The sequence below is a fragment of the Cynocephalus volans genome, chromosome 2 (genome assembly GCF_027409185.1).
Source record: "Cynocephalus volans isolate mCynVol1 chromosome 2, mCynVol1.pri, whole genome shotgun sequence".
Classification (NCBI taxonomy): domain Eukaryota; kingdom Metazoa; phylum Chordata; class Mammalia; order Dermoptera; family Cynocephalidae; genus Cynocephalus; species Cynocephalus volans.
The window spans coordinates 36,975,066-36,998,576 of record NC_084461.1 but is presented as its reverse complement, the minus strand read 5'-3'; the positions used below and the strand labels follow the sequence as shown (position 1 = coordinate 36,998,576).

Sequence of the window (23,511 nt, the reverse complement as noted above, 5' to 3'; positions counted from 1 at the left end):
TTTTGTTATTTGAGTCTTCTCTCTTCTTTTTTTTGTTAGCCATGCTAATGGTTTGTCAATTTTATTTATCTTTTCAAAAAACCAACTTTTTGATTCGTTGATCTTTTGAATTGTTTTTTGGTTTTCAATTTCATTCAGTTCTGCTCTGATCTTAATGATTTCTTTCCGTCTGCTAACTTCAGGTTTGGATTGTTCTTGTTTTTCTAGTTCTTTAAGGTGAAGTGTTAGGTTGTTCACTTGCCATCTTTCTGTTCTTCTGAAGTGAGCATTTAATGCAATAAATTTTCCCCTCAATACTGCTTTTGCAGTATCCCACAGGTTTTGGTATGATGTATCATTGTTTTCATTAGTTTCAATAAATTTTTTGATTTCCTGCTTGATTTCTTCTTGGACCCATATGTCATTAAGTAGAATGCTGTTTAATTTCCATGTGTTTGTATAGTTTCCAGAGTTTCGTTTGTTATTAATTTCTAGTTTTAATCCATTGTGGTCTGAGAAGATACATGGGATAATTCCAATTTTTTTGAATTTATTGAGACTTGATTTGTGACCTAATATGTGATCTATCCTGGAGAATGATCCATGTGCTGCTGAGAAGAATGAATATTCTGAGGTTGTTGGGTGCAATGTTCTGTAGATATCTGCCAATTCCAATTGGTCTAGAGTCTTGTTTAGATCTTGTGTTTCTCTACTGATTCTTTGCCTAGATGATCTGTCTAATATTGACAGTGGGGTGTTCAGGTCCCCTGCTATTATGGTATTAGTGTCTATTTCCTTCTTTAGGTCTAATAGAGTTTGTTTCATAAATCTGGCTGCTCCAACATTGGGTGCATACATATTTATGATTGTTATGTCTTCTTGATGGATCAGTCCTTTTATCATTAAGTAGTGTCCCTCATTGTCTCTTTTTATGGTTTTTAGTTTAAAGTCTATTTTGTCAGATATAAGAATAGCTACTCCAGCTCATTTTTCTTTTCTGTTTGCATGGTAAATCTTTTTCCATCCTTTCACTCTTAGTCTATGTGAATCTTTATGGGTGAGGTGGGTCTCTTGTAGGCAGCATATAGTTGGGTCCTGCATTTTGATCCAGTCAGCCAGTCTGTGTATTTTAATTGGGGAATTTAAGCCTTTTACATTAAGAGTTGTTATTGAAAGGTGTTGATTTATTCCTAGCATTTTATTGGTTGTTTGGTTGTCTTAGGTGTCTTTTGTTCCTTGCTTTCTGATTTACTGTTTGGTTTCTGTGTTTGTTGGTTCCTTAGGTTGTAGATAGTGTTTTTGTTAGCTTGTTTTCTCTTCATGAATGCCATTTGTATTATACTAGCGGGTTTAGATTTTTCTTGGGTTTTTATGGCAGTGGTAGTTATTTTTCAGGAACCAAACCTGGTACTACCTTGAGGATTTCTTGTAAGGGTGGTCGTGTGGTAGTGAACTCCCGCAGTTTTTGTTTGTCTGAGAAATATACTATTTGCCCCTCATTTCGGAAGGATAGCCTTGCAGGGTAAAGTATTCTTGGCTGGCAATCTTTGTCTTTTAGTATTTTGAAAATATCATCCCATTCCTTTCTAGCTTTTAGGGTTTGTGATGAAAAGTCTGATGTTAACCTGATTGGGGCTCCCTTATAGGTGATTTGACGCTTCTCTCTTGCAGCTTTTAAGATTCTCTCTTTGTCTCTGAGTTTTGCCAATTTGACTATGACATGTCTTGGAGAAGGTCTTTTTGGGTTGAATACATTTGGAGATCGTTGAGCTTCCTGGATCTGAAGATCTGTGATTTTTCCTATACCTGGGAAGTTTTCTGCCACTATTTTGTTGAATATGTTTTCAATGGAATCTCCATTTTCCTCCCCTTCTGGAATACCCATGACTCGGATATTTGATCGCTTATGGTTGTCTGATATCTCTCTCAGATTTTCTTCAATGTCCTTGATTCTTTTTTCTTTCTTTTTGTCTGCTTGTGTTATTTCAAACAGCCCATCTTCAAGTTCAGAGGTTCTCTCTTCAACTTCGACAAGCCTGCTGGTTAAACTCTCCGTTGTGTTTTTTATTTCGTTGAATAACTTCTTCAGTTCAGCAAGTTCTGCTACATTTTTTTTCAGGACATTGATTTCCTTGTACATTTCCTCTTTCAGATCCTGTATACTTTTCCTCATTTCATCATGATGTCTAGCTGAGTTTTCTTGTATCTCATTCAGTTTCCTTAGAATTATCACTTGAAATTCCTTATCGGTCATTTCAAGGGCTTCTTGTTCTATAGGATCTAGAGTTTGAGATTTATTAACTTTTGGTGGTGTACTTTCTTGATTTTTTGTATTTCTGGTCTCTTTTTTTGGTGTTTATTCATTGTGGCAGGGGGATTCACAGTCCACCGGTTTGAGACTAATGACTAACTAGGATGTTGCTGTGGTTGCCAATTTCGTATGGCTCCCTCCGTGACTGCTCAGTTGGCCTCTAGTGCCTTGTGTGTGTGGTTGCCTCGGGTCTTGGGCTTCTCCGGGGAGCCACCTTTCTGGTCAGCTTGGACTCTGCTGGGCTGGTGGATCACGTACCACAGGGTGTGTGATCTCTGTTGAGCTTTCACTTCCCGTGCAGGACTTCTCCCTGTTCCGTGTGCTCTGGCACAGGCTGTTAGATCGTGCAGTGGCGACCCCACTGGGTCTGTGGTTTCTGTCGAGTCTCCGCCTCCCTGGCTGCACGTCTCCCCACTCTGTGCGCACTGTGCTGGTCTGGGGCGTGTCTTCTGCACCCCTCGTCTATCAGCTGGGCCTTCAAGACCCTGCTCGGCACCGCCTCGCCCAGGAAGTCTACCAGGTTTCTCCTAGGCACAGATGACCGGTCTCTCTGGGTGCCTTTGTAGCACTATGTAGATCTTTCTCGGGTCTTGTTCACCTTTGTATCCCCCCAGTATAGACTGAGTCTAGCGCCCACCTGCAGCCTGGTCTCTGGCAGGTTCAAGCGGACCTGGGAACTCTCCTACCACACTATTCCCAACCAGAAATTCGTTAGGCTTTTTTCCAAACTGGTGGCCGCAGAGATGGTATCTGCCTCCCAGTAACAGGGAGTTTACCTGGGGCCGTAGTCCAGGGTGTGGTGGGGTGACAGTCGGCCCGCCTGTACTTCCTTGCCCTCCCGACACTGGCCGGGGACGCCCCCCGCCACCAGCCCCTCCAGAGAACCGCAGAGGGAGTGGGAGCTGAGGCTGGTCCGCAGGCTCCGGAAAGCCCCGCACCAGGCCAAGCAAGTGGGAGGGCTTAGTGATGGCCGAGCTGGGCGGGGCCGCCTGCACCTGGGAAAATGGAGGCAGCACCGGGGCGGTGAGTGGCCTGGTGGTGCAGGCGGGAGCCGCGTGGGCATCCACCCCCCGAACAGAGCTGTGCCAGGGGTCACTCACAGTGCTGTGCCAGATCGGGCGCTTGCTCTGTCTCAGGTTTGCCGCCTTTCCCAGTTCTCGGCCGCTGCCGCCTCAGGCTGTTCATTCGCGGCATGGCTCGGGCGCTCCCAGGAATCTTCTTTAATGCCGGCCTGAAACCTCGAATCCTGAATAGGGCAGCTGGCTGCCTTCAGCGCGGCCCCAGCCTCCGGGATCCTGTCTGCATCCACAGCAGCCCTGGCGCCGTGTTCCCTGTTTCGAGACTCGCTTTTGCAGCTAAGAAACAGTTCTTTTCCTGCTCCACACTTCAAAGCTGTTGCCTGTAAATGAGGCAGCCTCTCCTGCCGGGGGCAAAGTGGCGGTCACCCCCCACGACCGGTCAGCAGCAGCAGTCCTCCCTTAAGAGATGGCGAGAGGAAGGTCCACAAGTTTCCCGGCTGCCTGAGGCCCAGTGGCCGCCTTTTCCACCTCAGCTACTCCGCGCCAGCCGCCGCAGCCGCCGCCATCTTGAAACCTTCGAACAGAGATGCTTTAATATCAGATTCATCATTATATATTGCAAAGGCCAAGAAAGAATAAAGAATGAGCAGTGGATGTAAGTAAAATCCTGAATTGTATAACGTCTTCATATGTTTGAAAAAAAAATCTTAGAAACCAGTAAAGAACAGTCACAAACACATAACTAGAAGCTTTTCCTTAAGAGTAAACATTTTCCTGAAATCAAAAAAAAGTTAATAATTTGTATTTCACTAGTACAAACATATGCTCTGAGGATGGTCTGGGTTCAAATCTAGGGCAAATTGCTTAGGTTCTCTGACCCTCTGTTTCCTTGTCTGAGAAGTGGAAATAATATTATCTAACTCGTAGGGTTGTTATATTACATGAGATAATCCAAGTAAAACAATGATGATCATGCCTTGAATATAGTAAGCTTAGTCCAGTAAATGTAAGTCAGGATTCAAAGGATTAGAAGCAACTCAAATATCCATCATCAGTGGGTTGCTTAAATAAATTATAGCACGTATGTTAAACGGAATATTATGTAGATAAATAAAAAACCCCTAAGAAGCTTTGTATGCACTGATATGGAAAGATCTACAAAATATACTAAGTGAGAAAAAAAGAAAAATACAGAACAGGATATTACTCTGGAGTTAAAAGGAAGAAGGAGAATAAGAATATATATTCTATTTGTATTTGCATGAAGAAAGTTTAGGAGAATATACAAAAAATAATAAAAATTATTATCTGTGGATTCATGTGGAAAGGGCACTAGGTGACAAGATGAAAATGGGATGACAGAAAAACAGATGAGACTAATAGTTTTTACTGTACATTGTTTTACATATTTTAATTCATTAATGAATACATTAACTTTTCAAAAACCTTTTAATTATTTAATTTTCTTTTGTTAGGTGTTACTATTTTATTATTCATAGTGCAATAGAATAGGCATCCTAATATATTCTTTCTCCTTTGATCATTTGTTTGCTTGTTTGTTCACTTGTTTGTTCATTTGTTTGAAGGAACTGCAATATGCTGTAAAGATACTAGCACTAATAGAAAAAGAAATCTTACTGAAGTGCTTCATGGGCACCATGGCCTAAAGGATGATCTGGAAGGTAGATCTAGTGATTTATGTATCTTCACTTAAGTATACTGCCAATTTATTTCCTTGATTTTTAGGTGACCAAGTTTCTAAATGCGTGCCCTTTCACAGTGAGCATATGAGTAAACATCATTGATCCTATGCATTTAAATATACATGAAGATGTAATAAACTACTCAGATTCATAAAGGGATTCGTTTCATTCTCTTCTTGCTCCTTCATTGGCTTCTTCTGGTGTGGGCCTGTTTCTTGGAAGAAAATGTGGTTTGCCAAAGGAAGCATCAGACAAATCTTGTCTCAAATTTAGGCTTTACTATTTTCTACCTTTAAAGCCTCAATTTTCTTACATTAAAAAAAAAGATAATGAAACATTCTTTATCGGGTTGATGAGATTCAAGATACATAAAATGTACACTGCAGCATCCTGAGCACATATAGACTCCACACCCATGAACAGTAAGTGTTTTTTAAATATGCATAAGCAGAGCCCAGCAGCCACGGAGGTGAGCAGAGAGCAACACTGGGGCCCAGTCTAAGGCAACAGAGGGAAGGGAAGTGCACACAGCCCAGCAGCCTCCAATGTGAGCCAAGACCAGACCCTTGTGGCACCAGGGTCCAGTCTTAGGCCCCAGGGAGAAGGGAAGTGCACATAGCCAAGCAGGCACCAAGGTGAGTTGAGACCTGCACAGCACCAGGGACTCAGTCTACAGCCATGGAAAGCTAGAACAGGAGCCAACGTGGTCTAATATAGATGCCACCACACCTTCTGTCACCACAAGGACAGTTCACCAACACAGTAGCAGCCAGGGCCACTCTACAGGAAATCTGCCACTCACTTGATTGCACTGATATAAGAAGAGTCACCAGTAGAGCCTGAAAATAGAGGAGGAAGTCTTTATCCTCATAGCCAATCCCAGAGTAACAGAAGAAGCAAGTCCTCTACCAGATGACAAAACATCAATGAAAAAATACTAGAACAACAAACAAAAAAGAAGATATGACACCACCAAAGGAATACAGTAATGCTCAAATTCCAGACCTGATAGAACAGGGAATCCTTGAAATGTCTAAAAAGAATTCTGAGCAGTGATCTTAAGAAAGCCTGAAGAAATAAAAGAAGACTCAGTTAGAGAACATAAGAAAACAAGAAAAAATACCCAGAATATGAAGGAGGAAATTTTCAAAAAGATTAATACCTTAAAAAAGACTGTAGCAGAACTCCCAGAAATGAAAGATTCACTTATTGAAATAAAAAATACAATAGAGAGCTTAAGCAGCAGGCTACAGCAAACAGAAGAAAGAATTTCAGATCTCGAAGATGGTCTTTTCGAAATAACCCAGGCAGACAAAAAAAAAAAAAAAAAAGGAAAAAAGAATTAAAAAATAATGAGGAAAATCTAAGAGAGACAGCAGACAACCTCAGGTGCTCTAACATCCAAATCGTGGGTATTCCAGAAGGGGAGGAGAAAGGAAAAGGTATTGAAAACCTGTTCAAGGAAATAATAACAGAAAACTTCCCAGGGGTAGGGAGAGATGCAGACCTTCAGATCCAGGAAGCACAAAGGTCCCCAAACAGATTCAATCCAAAAAGATCCTCTCCAGGACACATTGTAGTCAAATTTTCACAGCCCTAAGACAAAGTGAAAATTCTAAAAGCAGCAAGAGAAAAGTTTCAAGTCACCTATAATAGAACCCCTATCAGACTAACAGCAGACTTCTCAACTAAAACCCTACAGGCCAGAAGAAAGTGGAAAGATATATTCACAACACTAAAAGGAAAAAATTGCCAACCAAGTATTCTTTACCCAGCAAGGCTCTCCTTTAGAAATGGGGGAGAAATAATGTATTTCCCAGACAAACAAAAATTGTGGGAGTTCACCACCACTCAACCAGCCCTGCAAGAAATTCTCAAGGGAGTCCTTCATCTGGAATCTGAATAATGGTGACCATCATCATGAATACACAAGAAAGAGCAAAACCCACAGTTAAAACAAAAATGCCAGCAAGAGAGAAAAAGAAGCTAAATCATGCCACCTCAAATATCCAACTAACATTGAAGAAGAGAAATAAAAGGGGAAGTAAGGATCATAAGATATTTAGAACACCTAAAGAAAAAGCAATTAAATGACAGGAATTAAAGAATATCTGTCAGTAACCACCCTAAATGTGAGTGGATTAAACTCTCCATTCAAAAGGTACAGATTGACTGATTGGATTAAAAAGCTATACCCAAATATATGCTGTCTTCAAGAGACCCATCTCATGTATAAAGACAGACACAGAAGAAAAGTGAAGGGACAGAAAAAGATATACCATGCAAATGGAAACCAGAAACAAGCAGGAGTAACTATTCTTATACTGGACAAAATAGACTTTAAACCAAAAAACATAAAAAGAGACACTATATAATGATAAAAGGATCTATCCAGCTAGAAGACATAACAATCATAAATATATATGCCTCCACTACTGGAGCACCCAGATATATAAAGTAAACACTCTTAGACCTAAAGAAAGAAATAGGCCCTAATATATTAATAGTGGGTGATCTTAACACCCCTTTCTCAGTATGGGTCATATCTTCCAGGCAACAAGTCAACAAAGAGACATAGGGTTCAATCTACACCTTAGACCAACTGGACCTGGCAATATATACAGAACATTTCACCCAATAACTAAAGAATATACTTTCTTCTATCAGCTCATGGAACATTCTCCAGGATAGATCACATATTAGGTCACAAATCTAGTCTCAGCAAATTTTAAAAAACTGAAATCATTCAAGTTTCTTTTCACACCACAATGGACTAAAACTGAAAATTAATAATAAGCAAAACTCTGGAAACTATACAAATACATAGAATCTAAATAATAGGCTCCTGAACGACCTATGAGTCCAAGAAGAAATTAAACAGAAATCAAAAAAATTCTAGAAACTAATAAAAATAACGATACATCATACCAAAACCTGTAGAATACTGCAAAAGCAGTACTAAGAGGCAAATTTATTGCAGTAAATGCTTATATCAAAAGAACAGAAAGACTTCAAATAAACAACCTAACACTATGCCTCAAAGAACTTGAGGAACAGCAATCCAAACCTAAAGGTGGTAGACAGAAAGAAATAATTAAGATCAGAGCAGAATTAAATGAAACAGAGACCCAAAAAACAATAGAAAAGATTAACAAAACAAAAAGTTGGTTTTTCAAGAAGATAAATAAGATAAACCAACCATTACCTAGGTTAACAAAACAAAGAACAAAAATCAGAAATGAAAAGGGAGACACTATAACCGATACCACAGAAATACAAAGAATCATTAGGGACTATTATAAACAACTGCGTGACAACAAATATGAAAATCTGGAAGATATGGATAAGTTTCTAGACACATACAAACTACTAAGACTGAACCAAGAAGAGAGAGAAAACCTGAACAGACCAATAACAAGCAAAAATTCCTTGACTATTTAAGTCAAGTGAACAGATACGATGTGTGTGTGGCGGGGAGGAACAGGTAAAGGGGCATGAAAATCAAGTACAATGTACTTTGAGAAGTAAAATAAATAAATAAAACAATGCTTAGAAACAACCCTGCACTCATTGAGACTGCATCTCCACTCCCTTTACAATTAAGCACTGCATGATGAAGAGATTATGTAGCCCTAGTTTCAGTGGATATATTTCAGTGCTTCCCTAAACAAGCTGCATTATCAAGACTCAGTGATGCTCTGCATTTGGGCTCACAGTAGGTGTTCAGAGCATTTTGCAGAATGACTAACATTCATAGACACAATCCCAGATCCCAGGGCGGTACCTCCAGCCAGAGAGTTTCTAACTCTCCCAGGAAAATCTTTCTGTTCAGTCTATTATTACTGAATGCCCCTGGCAAAGTACTATAAAGTATATTGATGAGGCCCATTTCAGGAAAAAAATAAAAACTTATTATAATTCCTAATCCAATAAGTTCCCCACCTTAGGCTGAGGGAAGTTTTTATTACTCTCATAACCAATAAGTAAACTGTTTAGTGATTGCCTATGTGCCCTTCTGTATGAAAAGATAAAATTGACCCTCTATTCACCATAAGTCTCTTCAGCAAGAATATAAAAAATATGATGCCACCCATAACTTAAATTGGATTTTGAAAGCATTTTACATTCCACCTCAGAGAAACCTTCAAAAAAAAATATGGAAAGAATGCCACTGATGAATTAAACTCCCAGTAAGGAAAGGTGCTTTTGAGCCTGATTCTTTTAGGATACATTAGAGAAGTGTTTCTCGTGAGTTAGTGGCAACACTAGTTTACTGAAAAGGCTTTTCCGGAGGACCCAGCCTCTGTTTTCTTTTCTCTCTTTTTTCGCTTCTCTTTCAACCAAAAAATTCCCCCATGCCAATATTCATGCACTATTTTCCAAATACCCCTAACCCAACTATTTCTCTCACATGAAATCTGTAATTCTATGTTTCAAGCAATTCATTCCCAGGTTAGGCAACTTAAAAGTATTCCACTGGAAAAGAGTACTCACCATGTGGAAGGAAAGAGAAAAGAGGGGTAAGAGAAAGATATAAGCAAGAAATTGAGACTTCCAGCCAAGATGGCAGAATATACAGCCCCCAGAATCACTCTCTCCCTCAAATCAACCAATTTACAGCAATAAAAAAGCAACAACAGCCAAGCTGGGGCCACTAGGGCTGAGGGGAAGAGAAGAAGATATCTACAGAGTGCATGAAGGTGGGGAAAGCTGTGATGAGAGAAAGAAAAAAACCCTCTGAACATTTCGAATCCCAGCAGCTTCCAGGCTGGAGCTGCTGAGCACAGGGAGCAGGAGCTGGCAAAGCCACTGCTGTGTCCTTTGGATGGGGTTGCTTGGAGGTGGCAGGAGAGGAGAGGGCCTTGGTCGCCAACAGACCAGCAATACCACTAATAGGGTTCCTGTGGACCCACATAGGACCGAGGAGCCACAACAACTGAAAATAGCAGCCACTCAGAGGTCAATGAGTCATCACAAGGGAGCAGAGCATAGCCCATCCAATGGGAAGTGTTAGAAGCACAGGCAGTGGGGGAGATCGGCCTACCAGGAGAACAACACTGAGGCACAGCAAGGACAGCCAATCTGCCCACAATCAGCATAGGACCACTCACAGGAGATTGGTCTGGAATATAGAATTGCATGGGGTGCAGTTTAATGAAAAGACTCAGGCCCAGACCAGTGTTTCTACACAACCCAGGCACACTGGATTTCACTAGACCTGGAAGTACCCTTAAAGTCAACCATTAAAACCTGAGCTGCACGAAAAGCCTTCCTTAGGGAATCGCAGCAAATCAGCAATTTAGCTCAAACACAGAGTTCAGTATTGATACCTACAGGAAGTTCCCCCATTTTAGAAGTAAGCAAAGGACAGCAAATTAGTTCCAGTGCAGAGTTTGAGTGGTGGGAACAGCAAATAATCCAACATAGAACTGAAAGAAAAAACAAAGTACCCACAATCAGAGACAAAGTTTGATAGTGACTAGTAGAGGTCTCATTTCACCAAAGAACACCTATAACACCTAGAAGGACCAGAAGTCCCCTGGGCTACCAAGCCAGAAAGGGGGGAGGGCCAGGGGCCTCAGCCATGCCCCCCACAACATGAGCAACCAGCCCAGCAACAACCATTGAGCCACCACAGGAAGTGCCCCAGGCTCTCCTGAGTCAGGGTTGTGGGGGGCCAAGGGCCTCAGTCACTCCCCTCTAACACAAGCAACCAGCCCACTGACAACCACCAAGTCAAGGCAGGAAGTGCCATGGGCTCTCTTGAGCTGGGGTGGTGGGGAGCTGAGGGTCTTGGCCATGCCCCTCTGAGACATGCAAGCAGCCCAGCGATGACCAGCAAGCTGCAGCAAGAAGGGCCCTGCGTTCCCAAGCTGGGGTGGTGGGAGGCCGGGACTTTTGCCGCACACCCATGACATCTGTACCCAGCCCAGCAATGACCAAGCCACCACTGGAAGCTCCCCAGTCTCCCCTGTGGGAATGTGGGGGGGGGGGTGCCACAGGACTCAATCCCACCCCGCCTCCTTCCTCCTTCTTCCATCACATTTCCTTTCCCTTTCCCCTCTCCCTCCCAACTGCTCTGAAACAACATCATAGAATAGAAAAAAATATATTAATAAAATTTAATTTAATTTAATTTAAAAATTTTTTTAAAGATATAAGAAATTAAGCAGCATATTAGTCTTTCAGTCTCAGCCATGGCAGGGCCAAGCAAGTGATTCCAACACTTCTGACTCAAAGCTTCCACTCTGGCCTTGCTTTCTCCTACAGCCCTCTCCGCAGCCACAACTGAACAGGTCATTTACTCTGCAAAGGGTTTCTTGGCTGCAACATCACCACTGCTATCTCCAAGACTTTAGTGGCTTAATAAAGTGGGTTAAGCTGCTGTGACAGATGCAAGTCAGATTGTTGCTGATTTCTTATCTCAAGGAGCAAGGGGTGTTCTCCTTCTGGAAGGACACTGTAACATGTGTCTACAAATGTTTTCCTGCTTAAGCCCTTCAATTTGCCTTCAAAAGTAAGTATAAGCAAGTGTTCTTGGGAGGGATAGGCAAACACACACAGTTCCAGAAGTATTTTGTTGGCAATCCAGTCTCTGGCAGAGCAGCTGTAGCCACTTCTCTCTCTTTCATCTACCAATCAGATTTTCCCAGAACCTATTTGGCAATTGATGTTAAGAAATATGCCAAATAAACAGCATTAAAGGCCTGGAAGATTGGTGAAAAATCACCAGATCTGGCAGTATTTGAGATCTGTGTGATGATATTATCCATAGCTTACCTACTATAATATATAGCAAATGGCATGGTTTCTCAGAATAGGGTGGGCTGGATGACCACCCAGACAGCAATGGCAATGACCAGGGTGATCCCCTACCCTCTTGATGCTATGATCCAGTGGTTCATGTTGTAATATGGGTACAAAGGAGCTGACATCATGTATACTGGGATCCTCGAATATTGGAGGAAGAGTGCTAAAGATACAGGTGGAAAAACCTTTTTCCAGTTGAGTGATCCAAAACTCTCAGAGGTTGAGTGGAGCCTTTGTGCTTGTCCTGTATGACAAATCGAAGAAAGTCGTCCAGATGCAGTCTAACTAGATGGGAAACAAGGGTAGTATGTAGAATATACACCATACTTATCATGTGAGCCTCTGGCCTTTGAGAAATTTCTTTGTCTTTTTATCCAAGGCAGGTTATATTTGCAGGATACCAGGGAAAACTCTAGAACAGGGGATCAATTGTGATCACACCTGACCATTGGCCCTGATGCTTCCATGTATTGATTATTTCATGTTGGGCAGGGGAAGAATGGCTGTTATTTTGGATCCAAAGATGAGGCAGTTCAGCCAACCAGATTTAGAAAGCATCTAACTGAAATACTATTTTGTAAGATCCTAAATTATGTTTACTACTTATTCTGACAAATCATTGTTTCCATTTTTACTAAAATCCTACACACTCTTTTGCACAGCTAAATATTTAGAGTTATGATCTATGTAGAACATTCTGTTGTAAAACAATAAACATAGAATACACTTTATTATTATTTAATTTTTATTGAATCAAAATTGATTATACATATTTGGGGGGTTCAACATTGAGATATGTTGATCAAATCAATATTACTAGCATATATATTGTTACAAATCATAATTATTAGGCTCTGTGGAGAGAGACATCTCCTCCTTTCTTTATCTCTGCTGGTGACTCTCCTTGTGTCAACTCACTCCAGTGACTGGCGGACCATCTGCATGGTGGTTGTGGTGTCTAGCCACCTTTGCAGCAGCCATGGTTATTGTGGTGGCTGTGGTGGGCCACCCACATGGAGGAGATGTTTTTGGCATGCTCCTTGGTACTGGCAGTGTGCCTGGTTGTGGAGAGTGTTCAATCCCCGGCAGTGGGTCCTGAGGCATTGGCACAGTGTGCTTGGTTGTGGGAGGGGGGTCCGGCCCCTTCTCCATACCCTGGGTCGCTGGGTGGGCCTGGAGGCACTGGTGAGGTTAGCCTGGTTGTGGGAGAGGTCTGGTCCCTGGCTCCATGCCTCAGATCCCTGGTTGGGCCCTGAGGCACTGTCACAGTCCGCCTGGTTGTGGGAAGGGGGTCCAGTCCCCAGCTGCTAGCCCTGGGTCCCCGAGTGGGCCCCGAGGCATTGGTGGTTTGCCTGGATGTGGGAATGGAGTCTGTTCCCCAGATCCATGCCTCATGTCCCCTAGTGGGCCCCGAGGCACTGGTGGTGTGCCTGGGCCAGAACTAACTTTTTGTCCTTTGCTTAGTTCTAACAAGGGGGAACTTCCTGTGGGAATCAGTACTTGAGCTCTGTAATTGAGCTAAATTGCTGCTTTGCTGCCATTTTCCTTGGGAAGGCTTTTTGTGCAGCTCAGGGTTTAACGGTTGACCTTACAGGTACTTCTGGCTCTCCAGAGACTTGGTGCATGTGGGTTGTGTAGAAACTCTGATCTGAGCTTGAGTTTTTTCATCAAACCACACCCCATGCAATTCTGCATTCCTGACCAGTCTCCTCTGAGTGGTCCTGCACTGATTGGGGGGCAGATTGGCTGTCCTTGCTGTGTCCCAGTGTTCTCCCAGAGGGCCTATCTCCCCCACCACCTGTTCTCCAAACACTTCCCATGGGATGTGACCTACACAGGTCTCTTGTGATGACTCATGAACCTCTGAATGGCTCCCCTTTTTCAGCTGTTCTGGCTCCTCACTCATGTGTGGGTCCATGGGAACCCTATTATTGGTCTTACTGTCCTGGGGTCTACCAAAGTCCTCTTCTCTCCTTCTGCCTCCAGATAACTCCATCTTAAGGGCACAGCTGTGGCTTCTTCCAGCTCCTGTTCCATGCACTCCAGCACTAAAGTGGCCATGGCCCCAAATGCTGAGAGCAGTTTCTTTCTCTCATTGTGGTTTTTCCCACCTTCAAGAGTTCCATAGGTGTTGAGCTCTCTTACCTGCCAGTAATCCTACCAACTGGGCCAATTGTCAAGCTAGGGCTAGGACTGCAGTTCACAGACCCCTCAAATCCATTCACAGACTGGGCCACAAACCCTTTACACACCAGGCTGGGTCCCCAGACCCCTCACATGCCAGGCTGGGTCACCAGACACCTCACATGCAGGTATATTAGCTAGGTAACTGGCCAAAAGGTCCTTGGAGCCATAGGTTCGAGAGTATGGCCACGTGGGCAGCAGCTGCCTGAGGGACTAAATGCCAGCCAGGTCACAGCACTGTGCATGGACACTAACTCCACCCTCACACAACTTATTTACAAAGAATGTGCCATACCACCCCCAACCGGATAGGCAGGCAAGGGGGCCTGATTAAATTATTCTGTTTTCCAACAATCCACCCCTTCAGGGTCCCTCACCAAACAATCTACGTGTTCAGAATCTTCTGCAATGTTCCCTTAGTGAGGATAAATGACCCTTACATTTAAATAACCTATTGTCTGTTCAATATGCCTTAAGGCTTGTAGTTCTGTCCTTTTAACTATTAGCCACATATGTCCAGTTAGTAGTCAACATTGGTGTGATTCTCAGTGCAAATCCTGCAGTCATACTGATGGGCAGTTCAGTGCATTTTCAGTAGACCAACACATTGATCATGCAACTCTGTTGCAGTGCCTGCAGCCAGAACACTATGGGCAAAAAGACAGAGGGTTGTTCGTACCAATAGGGGAAGTTCTCACCCCTCTGGTAAGATAGATGCCAGATTGCCATCCTGAGAAAGAATGGTTGCAGGAATAGGTATCTTACCTGGTTTATGATACCATACTTTATCTGCCAACACTGTTGGATATGTAGGTTCTACATGTAACAGTATAGGGCAACTCATAATTGGCCATAACAATAATACAAATGCACTCTTTGGGATAGAGCACTTATCTGTTCCAGGCCATGTTTATTTGAGGAGGCCAGGTCCTTGTCACCCAAGGTGAAACTTACAGGTCTTCCTCTAATCCTTTTTGCCAAGGCCTTATTAAACCTATCCAGCATATATGGGGAGCTTTTATTCTCCAAGGCCATTCCCATTGTACTGGCTGTCCCTGTTGCAAACAGGTTGGGGCCAGTAAGAGAATATTTCCATTCTTGCCACATCCTGGCTTCAAAAGCTTATTTTTAGTAGTAATTTGCAGCTGTACAGGTGCTGCAGCCCTATGAAACAGAGCTTCCACGAGAGAGTGTCCACCCTTGCAGGGTCTCTCATTTAGAATTCTGACTGTCGGCCATAATCTCCATGTCCACTCTTTCAGGGGTGGGGGCTGGGTAGATAGCCTCAGTCCCTTTCTTAAAAGGTCATTGTACTTTTCAATCATTCCCACTGCCTGGGGATGATATGGCACATGTAACTTCCACTGAATGGACAACTGGGAGGCCCACCTCTGAACCCCAAGCCCAGAAAAGTGGGTTCCATTATCACTCTCTATAACTAGAGGCCGACCATACACAGCCATAAGGCTATTCAATGCCTTCACAGTGTTTACCTGGTCTGGGGCCTTACAAGGCCACAGAAACAAAAGACCAGTAGCCGTATGAATGGCAGTGAAGATGTATCTGAAATTCTCTGACCTTGGCAGTGGTCCAAGAAAGTCCACTTGCCATCGAGTCAGGGGCACCTTTCCTCAAGTTATTTGCCCAGTTGTATGGGGCATCCACTGGGGATGTGGACACTCTTGAGCACATACTGGACAAGCATGACAGGCATTCACTACATCTTCCCATTTTATAGGCAAGGCCCATCTTTGAGCTGCCATCCACATAGTTTTACTGCCAGCATGCTGCATTCATCAGTGTAACCACTGGGCTACATCAGTAGCTAGGGCTCTCTCCAGCCATCTTACCTTAGCCAAGGCATTGGCTTCATCATTTCCTCTACTGGCTAAGGGGAAGTGTCCTGTGACATGGAAAAGAGTTACTTCTTTCTCATGCCCCAATTCCCATAACTCTTGCCACATGGCTTGTCCCCAGAGGGGTCGGTGGCCTACCACCCACTGTTGATACTTCCAAGCAGAGATCCAAAGGGTTAAGCCTTTGAACACAGCCCAGCTGTCAGTACAGGTGGTTAATGGCCCAGGCTCATTTTTTATCACCATCCATACTGCTCTAAATTCAGCTCATTGACTGCTTTGCCCTGTGCCATTTTCATATCACATGGCATCCATTAAGGTCTGGACAGCAACAGCTGTCCACAATGCTGAAGGTCCCATGCTAGAACCATCTGTATACCAAGCTTGTTCTGTGATAGGTCCCTGTCCCTCATGGAGAGGTGTAGCCTCCACCTCCATGGATAACGGTTGTGTCAAAGTTTCCTCCACAACCTCTATTGGGCCTAGCACAGTTTGCCACTTTTTGGACAGAGGACTCATTGACACAGTGCTCCTTTGTTCTGTATATGCCCCCCATTTAGACAAAGTGGGAGTCTGAGCTACACCCATTTTAGGGTTGGTTGCCCACATGCACAGCCAGCCTGTTATGGGGCATGTCATCCTTACCAGGACCTTGGCAGTTCCTGTGATAGCTTCCGTGGCTGTCAAGGCAGAATACACAGCTGCTAACTGCTTTTCTATTAGGGTATAGCACGCTTCAGTGCCCTTCCAGAGCTGAAACCAGAATCCTACAGGTGTGAGGAATTGATCTTGTCTCTGCCACAAACCCCATCCTAGCCCCTCCTGGGTTATATGTACATCTAACTCAAATGGTTTAGTGCAGTCGGCCACTTGCAAAGCCTGTACTTGCTGTATTGCCCTTTTTGTAGCCCAATAAGCTTGTTCTACTTCCTTAGTCCAATCCCAGAGGGCTCCTTTCTTTATCAATGCATATAGTTGGTGAGCCATTTGGGCCATATGGGGTAGAAAGGCTCTCCAATACCCCAAAAGTCCCAAATATGTCTGTAGCTGAGCTACCATTGTGGGTTGAGGGTATGCCTGTATCTTACCTGTAATGGCTTCTGGGATGACTCTTGGCTTACCCAACCAGAGCATTCCTAGGAATTTGACTGACAGCCCAGGTCCTTGCACTATGGCTGTGTTCATGGCCCACCCACACTGTTCCAAATGACTTAGCAGCATCAGAGCTGCCTGGGTTAAATCTGCAAGAGAATCAAAGGTTAGTAACACGTCAGCAGTGTAGTGAAACATTGTAACCATGCTGGGCCTAGTCCATTTGGCTAGGTTCCCAGCCACCAAACCATGGAAGATGGTTGGGCTATGCAGATAACCTTGGGGCAATACTTGAAAGGTCCACTGTCTTCCTTCCCAGATGAAGGTGAACTGATCTTGGCTATCAACTGAGATTGGAATAGAGAAAAAAGCATTTGCAAGGTCCAATACATAATGATAAGTCCCCAGGTGAGTCATCAACTGATCCATCAAGTCATGAACTGAAGGCACAGCTGCATGCAAAGGAGGCACTACTTTGTTCATTTCTCTATAATCTACATCATTCTCCAGGTACCATCAGACTTTTTCACTGGCCATACTGGAGCATTAAATGAGCTCTGAGCCAGACAAATAATGCCAACTTTCTCTAATTCCAATATAGTGGCAATTATCTCTGCATGTCCTCCTGGTAGTCAATACTGTTTTACATTAACTACAAGTCTTGGCTTGGGTAACACCTGTGGGTCATGTTTAGCATATCCTCATAACACAGGCTTTACTGTCCATATTTGCAGCCAAAACTCTCCAAATGTTGTTTGCAAGTGCAAACCATAAAGTACACCCATACCCAAGATGTATTCAGCTGGAGGAGATATATACACAGTATATACATGAGGAGGTAATCTTCCTATGCCCAATGGCAATGACACAGCTTTAACCTCAGTAGTATGTCCTCCATAGCCATCTATACAAACTGTGGCCCCTGGAAACTTATCTAGATTGCCATATATCAGGCTACATTCTGCACCTGTATCCACTAATGCCAAAACACACTGCACATTTGTCCTTGACCAATATATTGCCAATTCAACATGAGGCCTCCAGTCCTCGCCTGACCCCAAAAGACAAGTACCTTGGCCTGCTCCCTAATTGAAATGGAAAAGTTCATCTGCCTCCTCGGCAGCAACAAAAAGTCCTTTAAATCCACTGAGCATACCTTGCTACCTGTTTCTGGACATTTAGTAAAATGCTGTTCAGGGCTCAATTGCTGCCACAAGGCAAAAAGGACTGCATTTGGCTGCTCGTCAATTTTCTTTTTATCAACCCCTGCTGCAAGTAAGTAAAGCCACATCTGCTTATGGCTAGTCTTGCTTGGTTCCTTTGGGATAAAATCCCCAGTATTTCTTGGTGGTTTGGTCTTAGCCTCCTTTTGGACCCCTTTTGCTTGTCTTTTCTCCTCTACTTCACCCAGGTTCACTATCATGGTCATTACCTCATGTATAGGACAACCAATGTATGGGTCCAGTATGGCCATCAGTGACCCAAAGGACATCGATGGGGCATTTTGCAGCACTATGTCTCTCATGCTGCCTGTAAAGTTTTCATCATCTGGGCCACGAGTGTTCACATTAAACATGGACTGCTGCATCCTCAGCTCTTGAATGATTTGGACCAGCTCAGCGTATGTTAGCCATTTACTGACAATCATGGGCAGTTCTCCAGCATTTGCCCACACAGTTCGGGCAGTTGCATTCACCCAGTCCATCAGGGAGTGATTACCTCGCCCTTGTGCATATCTGCAGCTATTCTGCAGCCACTGCCTCAGGGATGGGTGTATGGTAACAGAGGTCAACTTCTCCATCTCCTCACCAGACCACATCACACTATCTATCCCTAGGTCCCATAACCGCAACAGCCAAGCTGCCAAGGTCTCTCCGTGTTTCTGCCTGAACTGTCTCCCCAAGTCAGCCAGTTTAACGTGGGTATACGGGACATAGGTGGTGAACTGGGTGACCTGTGGATCGCCCACTTGTTGTCCATCCGGTCCCACAGGCTGCTCATGCTTCATTTTTTGATGCACAACAGGTTGTGCCTGGAGATGCATGGTTTCCTCCAACTCACCACTGGGTTGGTCGTCTTCTCTGTTGTGAAAAGCAGGAGTGGCCAGTCACTGCGTGTCATCCTCCAGGACATCCATCCATGCCTCCAACAACTCTGCTGTCTGCTGCAAATCTCGGCCAGTTTGCAGCATAGTCAGCAGAAGACAGGCTCCAGTCAGCAGAAAAGTGGCCTAGGCACCACATATTCAAGGATAGCCACATTTCCTCCCCCTCTCAAGGGGTTTTCAGTTGTAGTACTTGTTCTATACTGCCTTGCAGTACAGTGTGCAGCATCCAGACCCCAGTCAACAGGAAAGTGGCCATAGGATACAACATGTTCAAAAGTAGCCACATTTCCTCCTTTTTCCAAGGGCTTTTTGGCTCCTGTACCTGCTCAGAATCCTGTCGCAGACTGTGCCAATTGTTGTGCTTGGGCTCTTTAACCTGCCCATAATCCTGCCAAACTGGGCCAATTGTTGAGCTAGGGCTAGGTCTGGAGCTCACAGATCCCTCAAGCCCGTTCACAGACTGGGTCACAAACCCTTCAGACACCAGGCTGTGTCCCCAGACCCCTCACATGCCAGGCTGGGTCACCAGACTCCTCACATGCAGGTCTATGAGCTAGGTAACCAGCAAAAATGTCCTTGGAGCCATAGGTTTGAGAGCATGGCCACGTGGGCAGCAGCTTCCTGAGGCACTAAATGCCAGCCAGGTTACGGTGCTGCACATGCGCACTAACTCCACCTACACACAACTTATTTACAAAGAATGCACTGCACCACATCCAACTGGATAGGCAGGCGAGGGGCCTGATTAAATTATTCTATTTTCCCAACACACAGGTCTCTCTTCCTCTTCACCCGCACTCCAGTGGCCCCAGCTTGGCTGATGTTACATTTTTATAGTTGTAAATTCGTTGATTTGTGGGAGAGAGTGATGCTGGGAACCATTTATTCTGCCATCTTGACCAGAACTCTACGTAGAATACACTTTAGAAAAGACCTATTGAAAGGGAAAACAAGAATTCTGAAAGAAAAACTATCTTCCTTACCATTTTGCCTATAGTTGGCCCTGATTGAGAGAATTCTTTCTTATCTCCTTGCCTCTTCTAGATGAGAAAATATATGTGAAAGTGTCTAATTGAGCCAGAAATAAATGTTGGCTTCCTTTTCTTTCCCATTAAGCTTTACCTCCCTGCCCCACCTAGTGTGCTGTGGAACATATTAAAACATATTTTTGCTACAAAAATAGCAAGCTTTAAAACATTACAGTAGGAATTGTAGAAATAGTAAGTCATATACAGATGACTTGAAATAACTGATGTTATTCCATCTAATGTCTTTTTAATGACTGGATCCGAGACTGTTTTTGTCCCCTTATGTCCATTTTTCCCTTGTTATATTGTAACAGAATTCCCATGTTAAGCTGGTCACATGAGGACTTGGAATAAAGACTTTTGTAACTTCTTTGCAGTTAGGTGTGGCCGTAATACTAACTTCTGGCCCAGAGGATATCCTCAAAAGTGGTGTATAAAACTTTCTGGAAGGTATCTCATCCCACTCCCACCCCCTAACCACAATAAAAACTCCAAGCCAGTGCCTTCCTCTGCTCTTTCAGGCCATTCTTAGTCCAGCTGGGGATTACTGCCCATGCGTGTTCTATCTCTAGAAAGCTTCACTGTATATTTTTATGCTCTTTGACATATATAGCATCATCAGTCTTAATGTCCAAAACAAATTTTGGGTGGGCGTGGGGGGTCCAAGAAGGTATAAAAGTACATAATGAAGAATTCTGGGGAATCTACTTTTTCTAGTAACTACATGTTTCATGAGTGCCTAGGGGGTTTAATACCATTAAATCTTGAAAAGCACTACTCTAAAGCACACAAATCATACAGAATAGCAGGCCAATTGTAGGGCAATAATGTTAGTCAAAAGAAGAGAAGAAAAAAGAAAATCTTATGGTTTTTCAATCTAGTTTTCAAATGTTTACTGAGCACCTAATATGAGCAATGCTCCCATCTAGGCCTCAGGAACATAGCAGTGAACAGGACAGACAAAGCTCATGCCCTCGTGGGACTCACACTGCATGTTAGAACGAAAACATGAGAATGCACTTGAGTTTTCAGTGGAAGGTTGAGTGGAAAGGATATTTGTCAATGTCACTCAGAAAAATACCTACCCTATTCTCTAAACATAAGAAGATTTATAGTCAACATTTATTGAGTGCTTATTAAGAGCCAGACAGTGTGCTAAACACTTCATACACATTACCAGGCATTCTAATAACAGACATTTGCACCAATACTTTTTCCCTTTTGACCCATTTGGATATGATAGAAAGAACATTGCATATGAATTCAGAATATTTGGGCTTAAGTCCAGATTTGACCATTTGCTGGTGTCTGATCTTTAGCAACTCACTTAACTTCCTTTACTCTCAGTTTCATTAAATAGGTATATTATGTTTACACATCTTTGTTTAGTTAATCCTAACAGTAAAGGTATGGATTTCATAGAGCACTATTTTTTCTTTCTGTTAGTTTACATTTTTCTTGAATAGAAAGCACACAGTATAACTTACACTCAAATTATTTTTATCTTATTAATTGTATCATAGATTATAAAACTAAAATTATATTTTATTACCTCATGTTCCACTTTAAAAATCTGAGTGTATCACTCTTCTAGTGGCAGAACCCCAAATGTAGTTCTTGTTGCATAAATATCTGCTAGTAAAAGAGATTTTTAAAAGTACTTATTTTGCATAATATCTCCCAATTATAGGACAAAATATTTAAACATATTACAAAACTCTTAAAGTGTCAGTTATTGTTACCAGAATATTTACACCGTTCTTTTTAACCAGTTGCACAGAATTACATTGCATAGGTGTGGTATCATCATTTACTTCAGCATTCTGGGTTTTCCTAATCTTTTATAAACAATGTAAGATTGTACATCCTTCACGTATATACATCCTTGCATATATTATTAACACTATATATAAGATAAATTTATAAAGTAAATATGTTGGGTCAAAAGTTACGTGTATTTTATATTTATTTTTTTATAAATGCAGTCCAATTGTGTTACCAAATGGCTACAATAATTTGTATTCTAGCCAGCAATGGAAGTGCTTTTTTACCCAACAACTTTATTAACATTAATCTTAAAAACTGTAACCAGAAGAGGTTGAGGTTAATGGCCAAAAAGTGGCTGTTGAACCATCTTGTGTAACAGTATATGTTTTTCTCTATCCCCTACAAACAAAAACAATAGCTGACTTCTGAATACATTTACTTTTAGTCTCCATATTTGATATGTATTGAGTTTTTAGAAAGAACTTTCCTGATTAATGAAAGAAATATCTTTTACTGTTTATCACCTTAAAAGGAAAACATTACATACAAAGTTTAAATGTCAGCCCCAGATTAGAAAGAGCTGAGAAGACCTGATTTTAAATATCTACGGTTATTAATGTGCAAGCATTCAAAAAATCCAGAAGATGGCAGTATAACGATGTTTTCCTAAGTTTTAGAGCCAGAAAAAAAGTAAGCAGGAAAATCTGAAAATATGCAGTTGTTGCCATTTTTATTTTCCCTTTTATTAAAGTGAAGCAAAATCACAAAATGCAAGGCACTAAGGAACAAGAGGATGAGACCCTCCTCACACATATGGAATTGAGGAATCCTGAGGAGGTGGAATGCTCACAGAGCAAGGAATTGGAGGACCAGTTTCAAATATCATCTCCTTGGGCAAGTCCCTTAATCTCTGAGTCTACGTTTCCTCACTGGTGAAATCATCTAGCAATGTCCACCCCACGAGACCATTCTGAAGACTAAATGAGATAAAATATATAAATGTATGCAGCACTCTGGAGCACTATGTAATATTGATTGAATATAAGGAGCATTTAATCAATATTACTTCATGCAATTCAAAGGCTTAGAATTCTCATTTAGGAAACAATGTAATAAAAGCCCATTATATGAAAGGACCTGCACTATATCCTGGAAAGGGTTAGGAAGACAAATAGGAGAATGTCCTTTCTCGAGGGATGGGGAAAGAAATTAGCTAAAGAGATAACTAACAGTGCAAGGTAGTAAAGAGAAAAAGAGGTCTCTGCCATCTATGGAGGTCTGAAAAGTCTTCACCTAAAATAAAGGGAGAGAATCTGATATCTGAAGGAGAGAGAGGGGAAAGGGCATGTCAGAGATGAGAGTGGTAAACGTCCTTCTGGATCCCTGGATCCCCATACAGGCCAGCTGCCAAAAAAAAAAATGAAAAAGATCTGGGTGTGTTTGGAAGGGGAATTAATGAATCATCTAACTTGCCTGGTGCTGTGGTTCGAATGTTCCCCTAAGCTCATGTTGGAACTTAATCCCTAATATGGTATTGGAAGGTGGGGCCCCTTTATGAATGGATTAATCCATTCATAGAGTAGTGGGTTAATGGTTTAATGGGTTATCAGGGAGTGGTTCTGATGGTTTTATAAGGAAAGCAAGTGAGCACATTA

General features: G+C 42.6%; 1 protein-coding gene across 1 annotated transcript in view; it reads right to left on the bottom strand.

Moving 5' to 3' along the window:
* Positions 1-18,962, bottom strand: part of C7 (complement C7) — a 77,461-nt gene extending 58,499 nt beyond the window's left edge. The window contains exons 1-2 of the mRNA XM_063087551.1: positions 18,764-18,962; positions 16,508-16,629 (exon numbers count right to left, since the gene is read on the bottom strand). Of these exons, the coding sequence (XP_062943621.1) occupies positions 16,508-16,629; positions 18,764-18,962 (321 nt within the window). The remainder of the gene's footprint in view (positions 1-16,507; positions 16,630-18,763) is intronic.
* Positions 18,963-23,511: the final 4,549 nt, after the last annotated feature.